The sequence below is a fragment of the Hippoglossus stenolepis genome, chromosome 17, assembly GCF_022539355.2.
Source record: "Hippoglossus stenolepis isolate QCI-W04-F060 chromosome 17, HSTE1.2, whole genome shotgun sequence".
In the NCBI taxonomy this organism is placed as follows: Eukaryota; Metazoa; Chordata; class Actinopteri; order Pleuronectiformes; family Pleuronectidae; genus Hippoglossus; species Hippoglossus stenolepis.
This window is the reverse complement of record NC_061499.1, coordinates 20,946,465-20,964,604: the sequence shown is the minus strand read 5'-3', so window position 1 is coordinate 20,964,604 and position 18,140 is coordinate 20,946,465. Positions and strand designations below refer to the sequence as shown.

Sequence of the window (18,140 nt, the reverse complement as noted above, 5' to 3'; positions counted from 1 at the left end):
TTCAGAAGATTCTGAAATCAGGAATAGAGACCATCCTGACTGGCCACCAAAAGTGTTTGCAAGCTGTGATATCTGCCTGTGTGTGTGGGAGGGGGGTTATGGAGTTCTCAAGAGCTGTCTTAGTAGGGTGCACACAACATTTGCATGTTCAACAATTACTTTTAATTATTCTAGTTAAGGTAAGAGAATTGGCAAGCAGTAAGGTGTTGGCTATCACTTGCTGTGTGAGTCTTTGTGCATAGCTATAGATAAACAATCAGCCTTTATTTTTCTATGACTTGTATGAAAACAAACATGGCTGAAGCATCATGAGAGATAAGGCCGACAGTCTCTGGGGGCTGGGCCAGCCACGAGGATTGACAGAGATGAGATGACCCAGGGGGCAGAGTGTCTATACAGAGCCAGGGGCCTGGATGTGGACCCAGGTGGGGTTTGCACACCATGTGACTCACTTCATCACGAAACCTTGTCATCAGCAGCCGCCATCACCTTGGGGAGAAGACAACCCCCCTAAGAGAAGGTCAGCCATTAGCGCCTCAGAAGGCATTGAATGACATCTTCCAGCCAGAGATGGAGCATTGAATTGGACATGAGAAAGCAGCTCAAATAGAGGAAACGTCTGACCTCTGTGTAACAGCTCAGAGGTGATATCCTAGACTGTAATTTATAAGCGATATCAGTGGATTTCATCATCATGTGCAGTCATCTATCAGGTGCGGAGCTCATTAACACATGGAAAGACACACCATTATTGCTGCACAGGCTAATTAAACAGTTAACTGATAAATATTTAAGTGCTACCAATTAAACCCAACAGGTTTTTGAAAAATGAGCAGCTCAAATGGGTGAAATTTGTCCAGGTCACAAGAAAGGGTTCTGCAGCAGTCGACTTTACCTCATCACTGTCTTCAGATATTATTGGCTGAGTGCTTAACAAAGTGATTAACTCAACACTGTCTTGTCATTTGTAATGTTTGTCTTGACCTGAGTTATCTCATACCATCACCTGTACACACCGCACTGATATTTGTGTTAGTGGGATTGTGTCCATGTGACTATGCAGCTAATGGTTCACTGAAGACTATGGAGGCTAAATGCAAAACACGATAACACTCATGTAAAACAAATTGCTGACATTGTTTTTTTAAGGATGAAAAAGTGTCATATCATTTTGATAAAATACTTACAATATTTGTAGAATATGTAACCTTTCTGCATTAAGATGTCCAGAAACAACTAAACCTATGTTATACACATATATTGAGTTGTGTAGTTACATTATCAATATTGGATTTCAAACCTATTGATATGTGTTTTTTTAATCAAGCTAATGGTATGTTTCATTTGGTTTCCTGTTTATGGCGTCATATCCCCTTTGCACATGTGTCAGTGTTGTGGTTGTCTGATAAAAGTGGTTAAAATGTACTCTTTATCCAATTTTAGCCATATTTTTATATACTTAAAAATATATATACTTTTAAACCAGTTTAACCACACACAATATCTTAAACTGATGGAGGATTTTGAGCAATCAGGCGTGTGATCTTTAAAGATATGAATTTAAAACTGTAATATGTATACAAAATATAAAGTATGCTATTGCCTGCCATTATGCTGAGGCTAACCTCGGCTCTACAACATCATTTAGGTTCTGGGAAATAAAATAAAACTCTCACCCTCTCCTGGAGGTGGTGACATCATGAGCTCACCACTCTGCAGAGAGGATTATTGCATTCACACTCTAAAGCCCTTTGGTACAAAATAAGAAACACATTACTCATGTTTCCTCTGACTTGTGGACTTTTGTACTTTTATACTTGTGACTTTAAGACAAGTGTGTGCTGGTCTGTTTTGGTTCTCACATTATGTCAGCCTTCTGGCATAACTTAACAGCTTAATGTGTCCTCTTATAGGTGAGCTATAATTGACACTGGTAAACAGACCATGGCAACTCCCGTCCTTGGATTCATTGTCCAATAGATTTGAACCCCAGTTGAACCAATTATCCAATGAGGATTGTACATCTGCACCTATGTCAGCTGCCATTTGCTGGAGGGTGTGCAGAGAATCCTGTTTCAGTTAGATGCTTCATTAGTGAAGTGTAAATAGTTTTTTATCAGTTCCAGGTTTGCTGGTTTAACTTAGTTCCAGTTCTTTAGCTGAAACTAAGCTAATTGTCCCATTTTCTCAGCTCTATGCCAAATATACAGACATGAGAATGTTTCAGAAAGAGCCATGGCAGTGCAGTAATTTACAGAATATCTACAGTAGATGATCACGAATGAGGAAATAATCAACGTGAGCAGTCACTGTATTGCTGACCCTCATTTTAATTTCCAAATTAGTGGTTTAGTCCTGGATTAATAATTTTTTCATGAAAAGATAGATTCACAGTTTAATTTCTCAGCCACTAAGCTAATGTGTAACAGGGCATCACAAGTGATGGACACTTTTAAACTAAGATCTTTTTCAAAGGTTTTGTAAAAACCACATTATAGCACAGGTGTGCATACAAAAAACATGACCATTCCTGGTCTGCATTGATAAAAGTTCAGACTGTGACTTTGACCTTTTCGTACTGTGATGATGATGGACTGAAGAGCAGCTTTAAGGCAGCCAACCACAGACTGGAGATATTTTTAAACCTCTGTAAGGGCAAGAGTTGCCTTTTACTCTGCTACTCTCTACTCTGCTGTGTGACCCTTACAGAATACTGAGGCTCTTTCCAAACCTTTCTCAGCTCGGCAAAGCTGACAACTAGGAGATGTCTATGTTACTTGACACTTAATTCATCACATTCCACATCAACATGTTTGGCTCACTGCTCTGGCCCTTGCCATCCATCTAACTCTCCAGCAATATCTGCTTTCTGAATGCTGAGAAAGCAGCTAGACAAGGCATGGCCCACAGCACACAGTATCATATGTGATCCATGTTCCCTCGCTCCAGCGTGGATGCTACTTTATTGCAAATATGTAAAAGACAGCATGCCACGCAATGTGCTCCAGAAGTCAGACGTCATAAGCTGTTAAAATGATAAAAGGGGCGTAAAACATAAAATTACGATCTGCTGCCAAGCCAGATGCTTGAACCATCTGTGCAGCCTCTCATTTTTCCACATAACGAGGTTTGGTGAGAATGGGTCACTCACAGTGTGATTGACAGCTTGGGGGGGCTGGGCTTTAACAGTTGCTTCAGCATCATTCCAGCACCATTTAAATATCCACCCCTTACCTTGGGATTTGAAATAAATAATGCGAAGGAATACTCAATACTACTGTTACTACTCACGAACAATAACTTTTTTGTATCTATTCTGTTTTTCATTCTATTTAATCTATTATTGATTCTATTTTTTCTCCTATTCTAAAAGCACAGGGATTTTGCTGGGCCAGCACATTGGCAGGAAGAGATGACATCAAGGTAGCTACTTTTCTATTTCCCTTACGTTAAACATGAAGTCTACACACTACCTCAGCAAAACATCTCTTGCTGCCACCTAAGAACATCAAAAACATATGTACCGAAGATTGGTCGCACCAACGACAGCAGGGAAGGACCTTGAACAGAATTAAAATGCAAAATCCTTTTTTAAGAGGCAAGAAGATTTTGAACTACACAGTTTGACATTGTGATAAAAACATTGTGCTTCAGTCGTGTGACAGTTCTGTGGGCTTATCCCTCCACTCACTTCTTACCCTGCATCACAGTAACCCACGCCACAACCTTTGCAGTCGCTGCAGAGGAACACAAAACAACAAACTTTGACATTTTACTTAAATAAGGAGAAGAGGCGAGGAGGATACGCAGCACAAAGAGGGAAACTTGCAATACTCGCACCAATGTGGAATTATGGTTGGTTTGTGAAGGCAGACACTGATATTAATGGATATGCTCTGTCAGGGTCAGCATTGTTATCTTAGCTTGTATTAAGTGGTACTGACTGACTGACTGATTTCTAAGTAATTTAAAGTTCCATGTGAGGTCCAACCATGTATCTGTCGGACCCAACCAACAATACCCCGGATGCAGCTTTATTCTCCTGCTTCAGAGACTTCCTACCTTCTCCAGCGTTATAGGCGAGGATGGAGCGAGCTCTGGTCTGCTTTCCCTCCGTGTTTTTTCCAGAGCAGGTATGGGAGCAGAGAGACCAGGGGGTCCAGGGGCTCAGGACACAGTCCTTTGGGCAAGGCACCTCGCAGACAACGGGCATGGGCAGGATGGCATCACGGCAGAGCTGTCTTTCCACATATTTACCTGCATGATGCAACAAAAATGACATGTTTTTAATAAAAATGTATATAAAACAAAAGACAAATCAAGGTTAAATGTGCTTCATGTTCCAATTCAGTCCACAAAAAGGCTGAAGATTTAATGAAGGACGTTTTTGTGCTTCTTTCTTTCTTTCTTTCTTTCTTTCACAGTAGGGGTGGGGGGTTAAATATAGAATACTGAAGTCAAATTCAACATTAGCATCAACATTAGAACAATGTATAACAAATGTTGACAAAGCATCACAATACAGTCTACCCAAGTACATATGCATGTGTGTGCTCCCTCAGGTTGTGGCATGTTGCTACATATTGAGAAGCAACATCTGTCCTGCGGATTTGCCTCCTTCTCCTGGAAGTATTTAGCTCACTGATATTTGGAATTATCTCACTGAATTCCTTTTTCCTTATTTCAGTGATGTCTCAACCTCACCTGTACAACACTGATCACATGTTCTATTTTGCAGTTGAGCCAAAAGCAAAGCAAGCAGAAAAATCATCAGAGAGCTCCTTATTGCACCCACCAAAGATAGGTTAAACCAAAACAAAACATGAACGTCTTTTTACATGATAACCAAAATACAGCTTACAGCTACACTGAGGAGAAATGTGATAATTTCCTAATAAATAGGTCTGAGCAGAGATTGTTGTGATAGTGAAATAATACTATACATAAATCCTTGTATTCTATTTATTAGCACCTGAAAATAGATATATACTCATAATCTGCATGTTTGAGGGTAGAAAAGCTTAAAGCAATCCTCATATTGTCCGATATGTGTTGCAATTTTTTTTTCAATCATTGCGATACTGATATCATTTCAACCCCTTGGAAACATTTTCATATGTTTGATCCATAATAGTGCTTAACTGGACATTAATACTTTAGCATATGCCACTGGGATAGTTCAGCAAGTCCAATAAGTGAGCTTTTAGTGTAGTAAATGCATGTTTAAATATGTAAATGCTTTCATCTCTAAAAATGTCATGATCTAATGTGTTGCAGGCCCATAGCAACAAGGAGAAATGTAAAAACAATGCTGAATGTCTGGTCCAACAGTTTGTCCTTTTCCTGCCATTTTCCTGCCCCACCTCATAGCCTTCTTAATACAATTCTCTTTCTGTTTCAAAATACAACATCATAATTAGTCATCTCTTTAAGTGTTCAATGACTGTGAACGTTTTTGATTTGCAGAGACAAACTAAATACGCAGAGAGTTGTAGAATCATTTTTTTTCTGCAATACAACTAGTCCCAAATAGCCGTCACGTGAGTATTCATACTGGTTTCTATTTAAGGTCTTCTCAAGGACTTGCTTTTAGAGGGGTGGAGCTGTTAAGCTGCTGATGTGTTCCATATTGATCAAGATCTGCAGGCTGTCTTCACTCTCCATCCACCCCCATCTATCCGTTCCATGCCATTCCATCCCAGCCCATGCTGTCGCTGAAAGACCATATCTGAAAATCTCATTGTAAAGGAGAGGAAGAATGGCAACTGGTAAGTCGAATGACACGCCAGGGACCCCGGGGAAAACACAGACCCATTTTCATCAGGGGGACAACAAGAGATCAATAAAAAGCCAGTCAGGAGAAAACCCTGAGGGATGCCACATGGCTGGGGGAGAGGGGCAGCGTTGGTGATGGGGGACATATGGAGCCCTGACAGGGGTAATAGAAGACACCCATGTGATAGATACTGGAGAAAATCATTCAAGTGTCCGGCATCAAGTGATGGCTTCCATGGTGTCTTTTGTTAGTGGAGCACCACATGAGTTGACTCTCGTGCTTGGTGATTAAAAACACTGTGAATGTGAAAAAGTGTGGCTATCTTTGTCATATCTTTTCCCATTCAAATGAAAAGGGAAATGGTGTCAGGTATGTCGGTGGGTAGGAGTGCAGTGCACATCTCATGATCATCGAAAATCTGGCCGCAAAAATTAAAAATTTAGTCTGAAGGTAAGGGTTTCCAATGAGCTACCATTACAGTAGCTGCAGTACGACAGGAGAAACTAAGACACATGCCAGGAACAGGAACATCATTTTTGGGGAAATGTCAAAGTTAAGTCAAAAGAGGCCTTGTAGAGGAAGCAGGAAGGAAGTGGTTCCGAGAAAGCCCCTTATTTCATGCTGTTTAAAATCATTCTGCGAAGCTCAAACATCTGAGAAGCTCAAGCGATACCAGTTGGCCCTGAGCTCAGCAAGCAATTGAAGCGATCAAAGCGAGGAATTTTCTTTTTAATGTTACACACATCAGGCAAGTCAAACCTCTGTCTGAAACTGTGTTGATGGAAATGTACCCGATGGAAGCTGACATCTCCTCCATTCAACCCTGCCACATATGGAGGAGATTGCCTCTCATGCAGTCAGAGGTAATGGGGAAGAAAGGAAGACTAAATCCATGCTGACTTTGTGGAGCAGGCTGCGCTAATCTAATTTACCAATAAGTCTGATTCAACAGGGTGCCATGAAAGGAAACCCATGCACATCTCTTCAGCTGAGTGGCTCTCAGAAGATCGAAGGAGAGGAAGAAAGAACGATGAAGATGAGGTCACCTTGAGAAATACTTGGAGTCAAAGAACTTCCCTACTTAGTGATAGAGTGGAATAGGCAAAAGATCAATGAATATGTGAGGGATGTTAAAAGCATTAGCAATACTGTATAGGATGTGTCTTCTGTAGGAATGTAACCCATATGAAGATAGGACATAGGATGTGTCCACAAAGAAATGTGATCGCTCTGTCCAGCTGCTCCCACTTGTTTGCAGGAACAAAAAAAACAATAACCAAAAAAATAGGATAGAAGATGGTAGCCATCAGTGAACAGGTGTTATTGTGTTTGCTTATCAAAGGAAAGGATTGAAAAATGTTTTTCTTCGAAGTTGGTTTGCGTCATTTTAGGTAATTTTTAATTTTATGATGTATGTTTGTGATAATTAGTTAGTTCATGCTATAAAATCACTTGGTCAAGCGCCTGTGTTCGTGCAACATTTAAACAAAATCCACAATCACCTCTAAAAAGACTGGCTTTAAAAATGTCACCAGTGCAATGCAGCATTGCTTTATCAGGAATATCTTGCCTTCCCTTGTACAGTGGCAGGAAGACCATCTTTATTCACAGTCATTATTCACACTGTGACTAGCAACAGACTGAAGGAATTCAGATTCAGAGTAGAATGTCAGGATGTCAGCACAGACAAACAATCTCTCTCTCTCTCTCTCTCTCTCTTTGAGTTGCCACTAAATTTGATTAATGACACAATTTATGTTTTTTCTCCAACCTACCTTAGCACAATTATGAGAAATATTCACCGTTACAGTACCTTTCAGCTTATTTGCCCTCAGTCAAAACAGCCTACAAATACTCTCTTCTTTTACCTTTAACACTTAGATTTTCATGCTATATTTGTTAGTCATCTTTTCCACCCAAAAAATAAAATGTGTGCATTGTCGTCGCAGTTCAGTCATAAAACCCTTCCACGTCACAGACAGACTCCCCTGCGTGGCTTCTGGCAGCACTGTCAGCTGAGGAGTTAATCACAGCGAGCAGCAGTGGAGGTTGTACCAGCGTCTGGTAAAAAAAGGGTGTTTCCCTCACATGTAGCACAGCTGCTAAGAGAGTTTGAGGAGCAAACACAAACAAGTTGCTCTGCTCTGCGTCACCGTGCCTTCTCCATCACCCCTCCTCATTTTCATTACAGGTAAAGTTGCAACCAGTCTGAATCTTTATGTTTTGTAGAACATCACCACACTGGTATACCACATTATTCTGTTCAATGACACACCTTAAAAGAACGACAGCCAACAACAGCTCTCTTACTGCTGGTGGCGGGGAGGATTAGTAATCAGTGCCACAGTGGTAGCATCGTACACTGCAGCCTGTGAACCTTGATGATAAGTATAATATGGAAACTGATGAACAAGCCCCATCTCTCTTTCACTCCCCAGAGCCCTCATTAGCAGTGACTGTGTTATGGTTCAGGAATCTACCCGCACTAGCCATATCCCCTCCCCCATAACATTTTTACCATTGACTTCTCAGGCCATTGTCTACTGGTTTTGTTTTGTTGTTTTGTGGTTGTTCCTTCATTGCAAAAAAATAATACGCCAACTACAAATAGCTAAAAATAAATATGTCTCGCAATTCATCTCTTGTCACAACATCACCTTAATATTACATCATACCACTGAAAGAAAGATTAGAAAAAATATATATCTCAAGACATTTTGCTACCTGCAGTTTTCTATAAAAAATGTTTACTTCCCCACAGGCTCTCCCAGGGAATATGTGTGAGTGACATTCAGCTTCCCTTTGATTTAGGTTGCCTACACTTAATTTGTCAAGAATGAACAGAAATGAAACAGAAAAATGTTTCAAAGAATCCCAGTAGTTTTCTGTTCCCACCTTCCCAGAAGACACAGAACATGTATTAAGGTCTTTTCCAGCAACATGCATTATTATTCCTTCCACTGCTCTCAGCAGAACCTCTGAAAGTTGGAGCTTCACTTCAGTACTAAAGTCCAACAGATTCAACTTTTAATTGGACCCAGTGGCACATGATGTACAATGCAGAGTAGAAAGAGCTCACTGTGTTTTGTTTACTGTCCCAACAACTTTTTACAGATGTGAAAAAAGAAGTCACACAAAAGCACACGGTGTATATAGTTTATAGCACTCGATTATCTTTTTCGTTTTTCCTAATATATGATGTGTTAAGTCAGGTGTAATGTATATTGAACTACCTTTCTCCAGAAAAAGATTTCATTAGTCTACTTGTTGAAAAAAATGAAAATGTAAAAGACTGTCTAACTCAGGTAACTTTGAGTGTGTGTGTGTGTGTGTGTGTGTGTGTGTGTGTGTGTGTGTGTGTGTGTGTGTGTGTGTGTGTGTGTGTGTGTGTGTGTGTGTGTGTGCGTATTTGTTTGTCCATGAAGAAGAGGAGTTATTGTCTTTAAACAATAAATAGGACTAAAAAAATTAAACGTTATCACTGAGGAAAACAGAGGTGATTCAAATGTTTTCTTTGACTAAGAGGAGAGTAAAACTTTACCAAAAATAAAAAGATTGAGATTCAATAAATGTGACTGAAACTCGTCTTTCATCTCAGGACAAAAACTAATTCTCAAAATAGCTGAGAAAATTAACAAACGTGCCAACACTGCTTTCCTGGAGCCTCGCATTCTCTCACAGGAGTCCAGACGAAAGCAGCTACACAGAGGAACACAATGAAATTGCTTAGAAAAGCAGAAACAACAGAGCGATGTCTCCCCACAACTACAGCAATTACAATGATGGGCAATGAGCCAAGGCTACAGGGCCCACAGTATGATGGTTCAAAGGGAGGCCGAGCAACTTTGCAGCATTCAGAGCTGAGTAAACTCACACAGCACATTGAACACAACCTCCCAGCGTAACAGATCCCGTCCAGTTATCTGCTAATTGGCTCAAGGGTTTAAAAGAGTCACTTTATCAGGGCTGGTACATTTGCAGTTCCAAGCACCTGCATTTGAATGTAAAACACTTGAAGGTTTTCACCCTCAGGCATACAGTATATTTCATAAACAGATTATTGTGGTAGGGTTTAACGCCCTGAATGTGCACAGAAACAGGAAGGGTGATGTGTATGCTACAGTAAGTTCCATACTTATGTCACTCGATTACAACTTAGAGATATATATGACAACTTAGAAAACCCCAGTGTTAAGAAAGATTAGCATTGTACGCTGCATAGAAATTTAGGGGCTTTATCTTTCGGAGGGCTATGAAAACGTGGCCCTTGTTAATATTGCTATTTGGGAGAGGGATAACTCACATGTGGCTCTCTCTGAGGTTTCTATGTTTTTTTCCCTGTTAATAGGTTTTTCTTTTGTAGTTTTTCCTTACTCTTGATGAGGGTTAAGGACAGAGGATGTCACACCTTGTTAAGCCCTATGAGACAAACTGTGATTTGTGAAACGGGCTATACAATTTGATTGATTGATGGCTTGTTGACCGAGTAGACTGCTGAAATGAGGCCGTCACATGTACAAAGGATTTCCTACTTGCATCACCAGCTTGTACCGCCCTTACCGTTGCAACTTTCAGCTGTTGCACTTACTGTAGCCACACCGCCTGCATAGCGAGATAGCTTTGTCAACAGTGCGTAATCAATGGCCCAAGAGAGATCTACCCATTGTATCCTTTGCTACTTTGACCCAATCAGTTTTCAAATGCAGCCTCTGAAGGATGCAGCCCCTGAATTGGAGCATTTTGTGTTCTTCCATACATACTCAGCTTTTTGAGTTGCAAAAGATCTATGGCAGCTATACAGTATATTGCAAAATACCTCGCACAATGGGACCTGGATGGTGCACTCATAACATTCATAAAGTTAAGTGTGAAACTTTGTAAACCCTTAATGCCACCGCTATAAAGCCATAGTGGAGATCCATGGAAAAAGGTGGCGGCTGATTAGACACAAGCTATTCCAAGACCTGAATAGATGTTTTGTGTCATGTATCATTTGTCTACTCACCATCACTGTTGATACACTGCACTTGAGGGATCTGGGTTCCTGGTCCACACTCCTTCTCATTGTCAGGGATGCACTCCTCCAGTTTAATCACCAGCCAGTCGTAGCAGCTGGGGTCTTCACACGGTATTGCCTCCACCAGGTGGGGGCAGTTCCCCATCCCGACCATTAGCTCATTGACAATCTTCCTCTTCCTCAGTTTGAAGCCTGTCGGAGAACAAAAGGAACCTAATGAAGTAAATGAACACAAACATGCCCACGCTAATCAACCACAGCACCCCCTCTGTGATCTGCAGAGCGAAAACCTGATGCAATCTGAATGTGTCTAACATGAAACAGTAAGTAGATTAACTTCACTCCATGGTCACAGTGTGCCTTGATGATGATAATTGTGATATTGTATTTGACGTGACAGTCCATTAAGTCTAAAGTTGACAGAAATTCTAAGAACTTCACATAATGACTTTTTTTTTCTTCGACTCTCAGCTTTTATCCAAAGTGAGTAATGCATGCAGGAATCCATTAAATCAGCTGGGGTTTGTTCTCGTGTGTGTCATTCCCTCTGCTCAAGGGCATCGGATCCCATGACCCAGGTCCTGAGAAGGGGGGAGGGTGTTAACTTCAGCCCAGCCAAGGTCACTCAGACCATAATCCACACTCCTGCACATGCCCGATAAGGCAGAGGAGCCGTGGTGTGCCTGCAGGACTCAGGTGGAGGCGGCAGAATCTCCCCTTTTCTATTTCTTTTTGTCCTCTTTCTCCCCTCGAAAAACCTTTATTTAATCAGGCAGCTCAGCAGAACATGTACCGCGATGTGTCTAGACCCATTGATAGATGTTTCATCTAAGAGGGGGGGAGGGTTTGTATGAAGGAAGATGAGTCTTGGGGTGCAGGGAATTCAATTCTATCAGGCTTCACTCACTTGCCATCAGCAGGGTGTATTATGAATGGCATGGGTGCAAGATAACAGTGTAGCACATGCAGCTGCTGTCAAGGCTTGATGCTTCATTTTGACTCAAGACACATACATGAAAACAATCACATGTGATTCTCTATTACATGACATCAGCGCAGGATAGTAAGGATGTGCAATGATTCTCAAGGAAATGTGATAGTGAGGGTTAAGTTTAAAGGTTGAGGTAATAACCTAAACTCACAATTTTGAAAGGGTATTCAAATCTCCAGTCTAGTTTTATCTTAGATCATTAACTGCATCCAAATTCTATATTAATTTTGACCATTTCACCACCCGAAGTGTTGCCCTGACATCCTTTCAAGTACGACTAATGAACATTAACTTCACGAGTTAGCAAAACTATAACACGAAAGGTGTGTCTACTATTTATTTTGAATCAATGGTTGGTTCCCCCGAATTTAAAGTTAGAATTTATCAAAGTCAGCTGATTTACTAGCATCTAAGAAATTGTTTTCACTTTACATATATCAATGTTAGTAATAGCAGTAAAATGTAAATGCTACTCAATTGTTGAGTAGCATTAGGAGGGTTAGTACCATCAAACAGAGCGGAGGATGAACCTAAGACATTTCCTTGAATTCATCATCAATGTGCAATATTGATAACTACCAAACATTTAGGCCACTCCTAGGATTACAGTGGCTTGAGAAAGTATTCCTCATATCCCACAACACCCATCCATCAACGTCTGAATGAATGGCTACTTGGAAAAGGCTGATGAGCTGTGGAAGATCATCTCATCTGTTTAGTTGTGCCTGCTCGATTTTGATGTAGATAATAACACCAGGTCAAAGACTTGCATGAGACCTCAACGACTCTCCCTGAATGGGGCTATGTCCCAACAAATGTTTTTTACGCATTAATTTTGCTGCATTTGGGCCTGGTGTCCATTCTACAGAGACGGAGATTATTTGATTTATTTGTATTAATTCAAGGATAACATGACTGTGAGAAAGTTTTAATATTTCTTGGAGTTGTGAGCCCTGCATTAGAGCAAGCAGATGTGCCAGTGGTCAGAGGAGACACTACCCCATTCCCAGCATCAAAATGCTGGGCCTGGTTAGAATAATCTACTCTACAGTAATGGAATCCACTGAGACAGAGGCTGTGGCAAGCCAACAGCTGTTCCACTTTTTAATCATGTAAATTGTTTAGGTCCACACTGGTGCAGACTATAATCATCTGTTTGGAACATGTTCTCATTTTACTGCTAAAGTTTAGTGTCTCGATCTCGGGTGCTAACCTGCAATGAGGCATAAGCAATATAGTTATGTGTAATGTTGCAATCTGTGTTGTCACTCGTTGTTATTGGTTGATCTTACCTCAGATGTAAAATAATGTTTGATCATTCTGTTTATCTTCAGTAATATGGTTAAAATGGCGTGTGATTTAGGTGCTTAAATGTAAAGGGCCTTAGGAGCCACCTGTTTTAGTTTAGCATGAACGGTTGTTTGTCTTTTCTGCATTTCTCTTTCCGAAAGAAAAAAAGAAGAGTGACTCTTTCTGTAAAAAAAATATTAAATCTATTATTGGTCACATTACTAAACATATACAGCCAGGTTAGACATTTGCCAGCTGTATTTGAATGACCAAAAGCTTCCAGATAGTATGCAGTGCCTTTAAGCCCGATTTGTAAACCTTCAATATCACTAGCCACCATTACATAGCTACATAGCCAGTATTAACAGCTATTCACTTACCACGTTCAGAAAGCTTTATTCCATTTCTTACTAAGAGATGTATAGATGTATAGCATGTATAGCATGTATAGCATGCTAACCAGCTAGCTTGGCCTGGGTGGCTGCCCAACACCTCTCCTATTGTGAACCCTGCCCAGAGGGTGTATAAAAACCTCTTGGTAGTGAGTAGAGTACCACCAGTAATCTTAAGCAAAGCTTTACATTTTTTTTCCCCATTTTGTACCTGTAAGGTTAGGACTGCCAAACCAGCAACCCATAGAGAAAGAGAGGACAGACTCAATAAATAAAGAATAAAACAATCTAATGAATTAAACTCTTGAATATGTGCAGCACAAAACTTACATATAGCACCTTTCATCACATTCCACATGTTTTAAGTTACACAGCACATATTTAGGTGACCTTTTCAGGATAACTCTGCACTTTCCAAGAGGACTTATGAAACATTTATGATACGTCCACATCTAGCCAAGTTCTGTCAAAATGCAAATCCAATGTGTTCTTACTCTGCTCATTTTACAAATGTGCTTTAGCTTACTTGTGATGATATAGGGGAGACAAGAATCCCAGTGGTGGATGGATTACTAAATAGGCCAACAGGGCACAGGCCAAAGCCTCTACATGAAATGACTGTTAATATGTCTCGGAAAGTCAATCCTACCACCACAAAGACATTCACAACTTCTACAAAGAGATACAATATGAGCTCAAAGAGATGGAAATGAGCATAAAGAGATGGGATAAGACCACAAAGTAGCATTAAGGTGAGTCCATAAACAAACAAAAAGACCACAAAGACATGTAAACAACTACAGAGAGTCATAGAACCGCAAAATGGCAGAACATGGCAAAGTGGCATGAAGACATATAGAAACAGAAGAAGAGAACACAAGGAGACAAAAAGTAATGTCATTTTGTAAATGTGGGTTGTCTTGCGCCTATGTGGCAATGGTAGAGCACATATGGATTTGTACCCTGTATACCTGGACCTCAACAGGAGTTGGAACTCCCAAGATCAAGTTCACAAGTTCAAACCCCCACGAATGTGATTCAACTTTGTTGGCTTAATCTGCATTGTGAAATGCCCGGACCCTCATGAGTTTGCACCAGTGAGGCAGCTCATCCTTTCAGTCTGTGGTGACAGTAGCTTGACCAGCTTCAGTGTAGAGCTGTCAACTGTATCATTTTTGGACAATCATCAAACATTCATCAAACATTTTAAGTAGTCCAACTTTCCACAGAGGCTCATGATTTTGCTCGTCGATTATTGAGTAATGTCAATAGACCACATGTGATGTCCAGAGTAGTAGGAATACATCACATCCAGCTGTGTCATTGTATAACATTTTTAGAAACAAATATAAGTTGTTGATGTGTGATTATATTTAATATAAATGTATCCCATATAAACACACAAGCTTCGAGTTGAATTGATAAAAAATAAATAAATAATGCAATTTAAATCCTGCTACTTGTCTTGACCACGTTGATTAGGGGCACCCTAATTAGATGCTTCAGCCCCAACTGTTAATAACACCGATCACTGGATGCTGGTCAAATCCTGGAAAGATCTGCTTTCCTCTGAAAACAGTAGTGACTCTAATCACAGCCAACTGATTCCCATGTTCAGTGCCGGATGATCAAAAGATTTAAAGCCAGGAGGAAACATTTTGAGTCCATATCTCTCTGTATAATGAGAACCAGGATGCACAGACTTGAGGATGTGTGTGTGTGTTCATGTTCGCTTTACACAACACAGAGTAGACGACAGTGAGAGCATAAGTGGCTTAGTGAGCACAAGAGGGAGTGGGAGCGGATCCATCATTAAGATACATGGAGAAGAGTTTCCAACCATCCCTTTCATTTGAGGCGCTTCATTAAGGCAGAGTCAACATGCATTAGTCATGGCGGACGCCGCTGTTCCAGGGATAATTAAGGGCTGAAGCAGCATTCGTGCCCACCCCGCTGATGGAGTAGCAGAACCTGCCACAAGAGCCGACAAATATGAATAGGAGAGGATGATGCTTTGCTCCCACTCTACTTATTTTGTTTTTTAGTTTATTCTTTTTTTTTTAGTAGCAGCATCGTTTTCATTTGTTGCCAATGAGAAAAGAGTGTATGGGAAAAACTCTGCACCCTATTAACTAATAATATGGATTAGAAGCTTTCTGGCCATTTTTCTCTATACTGAACTGTTTGGTCACAACCCTCAGTCAGCAGTCTCTTTGTAATGAACAGCCAATAGCAGCATGTATGAAATCGCACTCCTGCTTGCGTCAGAAATCTGACGTCTGAGACGCCCAATGTATTTATCATCCAAAGTAATTCTTTAAGTGAGGCCTTACCTTTCTTGGCTGCTTGATCTTGACAGTTCTCATAGGTGCAGGGACCCCAGGCACTCCATGACGACACCTCACACTCTACAGGACAGCTAATATGGCAGAGCTGGGTGGTGTTCGGTGAGATGCCCAGACACAGAATGCTGTCCACTGGTCGCAATGCTACGGAGACACAGACAGAATCAATGGCAAAATGTTGGAATCATGATCTGTTAAAAAACATGGTTTTAATCGCATTTAAATGGATCAGGATACAGTAAAAAGAAAAAAGAACAGAATGTTAAAGTCCACACAGGACCACATGTTCAACTATTTTTGTCATTTATAACCATGCAAAAATTCCTTCAACTTAAATGGCCATATAGGTCCACTTACCCTCGAACATGACCTATAGGAGCAACCTGATTTCCCCTTTTCCCCCCGCTGCAGACTTCATTTAACAATAAATATAACTATTGATAGTAATAAGCTGCTTACGACATTTTCTTTAAACAGAAGGACAGTATTCCCTGCAAACACTAACAGTAGAATAACACAATTAACCTAGGTTGTGATCATATGTATTTCCTTCTGCACTATGCTCTTGCAAAATATGAATTTCTACCTTTTACATCAGTACCTTACATTCACTTCCAAAACTGTAATAGACTATTTATATCCTGTGCAGATACTACAGCATTCCATGTCCAGTCTTACAAACCACTTACCCAAGAAAAAAAAGACAGAAATGTTGGTTCTTTAGAAGAGCCCCTCAGATCCAATATCCCCCCCAGAAATAAATCCATTCAGTTAAAATCAAAGCCACATAAATGCAAAACTTTTAGTCACATCACCCCCCAGTGCCCCAAACTTCCAAAACCTTACAACCTTGAAGTTGTTCTCTTTTATTTTCCCAGCACAGCAGCAGACTTCCATTTGGCCTGATTCTCTGCAGACCTCAGCTCCAAACAGCTATAGGTGACTCTCTTCAAGGTCGTCAGGCTGATGAATCATTCTCACTGTGCCACAGCAGCCTCATCCACATGCAAATTACCTTCGCTTGGCCAAAGCTGCGTCCTTTAATAGCGTCACTTAAGTGCATGTACATGTGGCATGCCCTTGAGCAGCCATGTAACACAAGAGCAGGTGATATGTCAAGTATTGTGACATGAAACGCTCTACTGGCAACTTTATATCGAAAGGTATTTTTCTTAAATATACTTTTGTGTTTATTTTTCTTCACAGTTGGTAAACGTGAGTTATGTTGAAAAAAATTAACTGGCTGATATAATTGCTTTTGGGATTGGGAATCAAGTGTCACTTAGGGAACTGTGGAATCCCACATAAAAAGAGCGCTAACATTTTGCTAGGGGAATTGAATAAAATTGGAAATTGGGAATGACACAAAATTAATTACATACATCTAAAAATGTATACTATCAAATGGTCACTTTACATGTAACACTCGTCATCTTCGTCTTTTTCATTTTCCTGCTTTCTGCGACAGCCTTCTGATTTCTGTGTGTGCCACAGCCACGGCTGTGTAAAAGGTGTAATGTGACTTACACTGGACACATAAATCTGCTGCTTTTCATATTAACAGTGTGTTTTGGGTATGTCTCCATTGATTGTTCATACGTAGCACTTTGTGATTATCCTTTTAAGTCTATTTTAATGGCACATTGTATAATAGAGCCTCTGGAAAGACCTTAATAGGAAGATTGAGAAATAAATTTGCATCGGTGCATCTTTGCATGTTGCTTAAACAATCTCCAACATTCTTAATTATGTGATTATACACTAATTTGCATTTTATACAGTTACTCAAGCTATGCTGCCAGCTTTGTGCAGCTGCACTAAGGTAGGTAGTGTTTTGATCTAAATGCTGGTGTGAGTATGCCAACATTTTTTGTGCAGAATGTTACCAGATTTGTAAGAGAGCCATCATTGGTTATCATCACCATTAGAAGTTGTGTTTACCACGTTAGTTATCTTAGTTTTGGTTTTAATTTTGAAACAAAATCAGGCTGCCTTTGCACCCAACTTCAGAAAAATATAATGCATTTAGTTCTAGATGTATTTACTAGTTCACAGATTCCTATCCACCCCCCTACATACAGCACCTGCACAGACCTAAGGTTTTGGTTTGACAAAATTGTATTATACAATATGGCGGGTATATTCCCGGATAAGTAGGAACAAACTTGGTGGTAGTTTTGAGGCCTTAGGGCATTTACCTTCTTTGCCAGGTTGCTTATCCTAGCTTTGCCAAGCTGATTTTATAATGGAGCTAAATGCCAGGACCATGCATTTTTTGCCCCAAATTACATGGCAACACATCTAATGCATTTTGAGATAATGCAATTTG

At 40.3% G+C, this 18,140-nt stretch overlaps 1 protein-coding gene across 2 annotated transcripts in view; it reads right to left on the bottom strand.

Annotated features, from left to right (window-relative positions):
- thsd7aa (thrombospondin, type I, domain containing 7Aa) overlaps nt 1-18,140 on the bottom strand; it is a 141,750-nt gene that overhangs the window by 43,634 nt on the left and 79,976 nt on the right. For both annotated transcript variants that reach the window (XM_035181948.2, XM_035181949.2), the window contains exons 5-7: nt 15,800-15,955; nt 10,782-10,985; nt 4,063-4,257 (exon numbers count right to left, since the gene is read on the bottom strand). In XM_035181948.2, the coding sequence (XP_035037839.2) occupies nt 4,063-4,257; nt 10,782-10,985; nt 15,800-15,955 (555 nt within the window). The remainder of the gene's footprint in view (nt 1-4,062; nt 4,258-10,781; nt 10,986-15,799; nt 15,956-18,140) is intronic.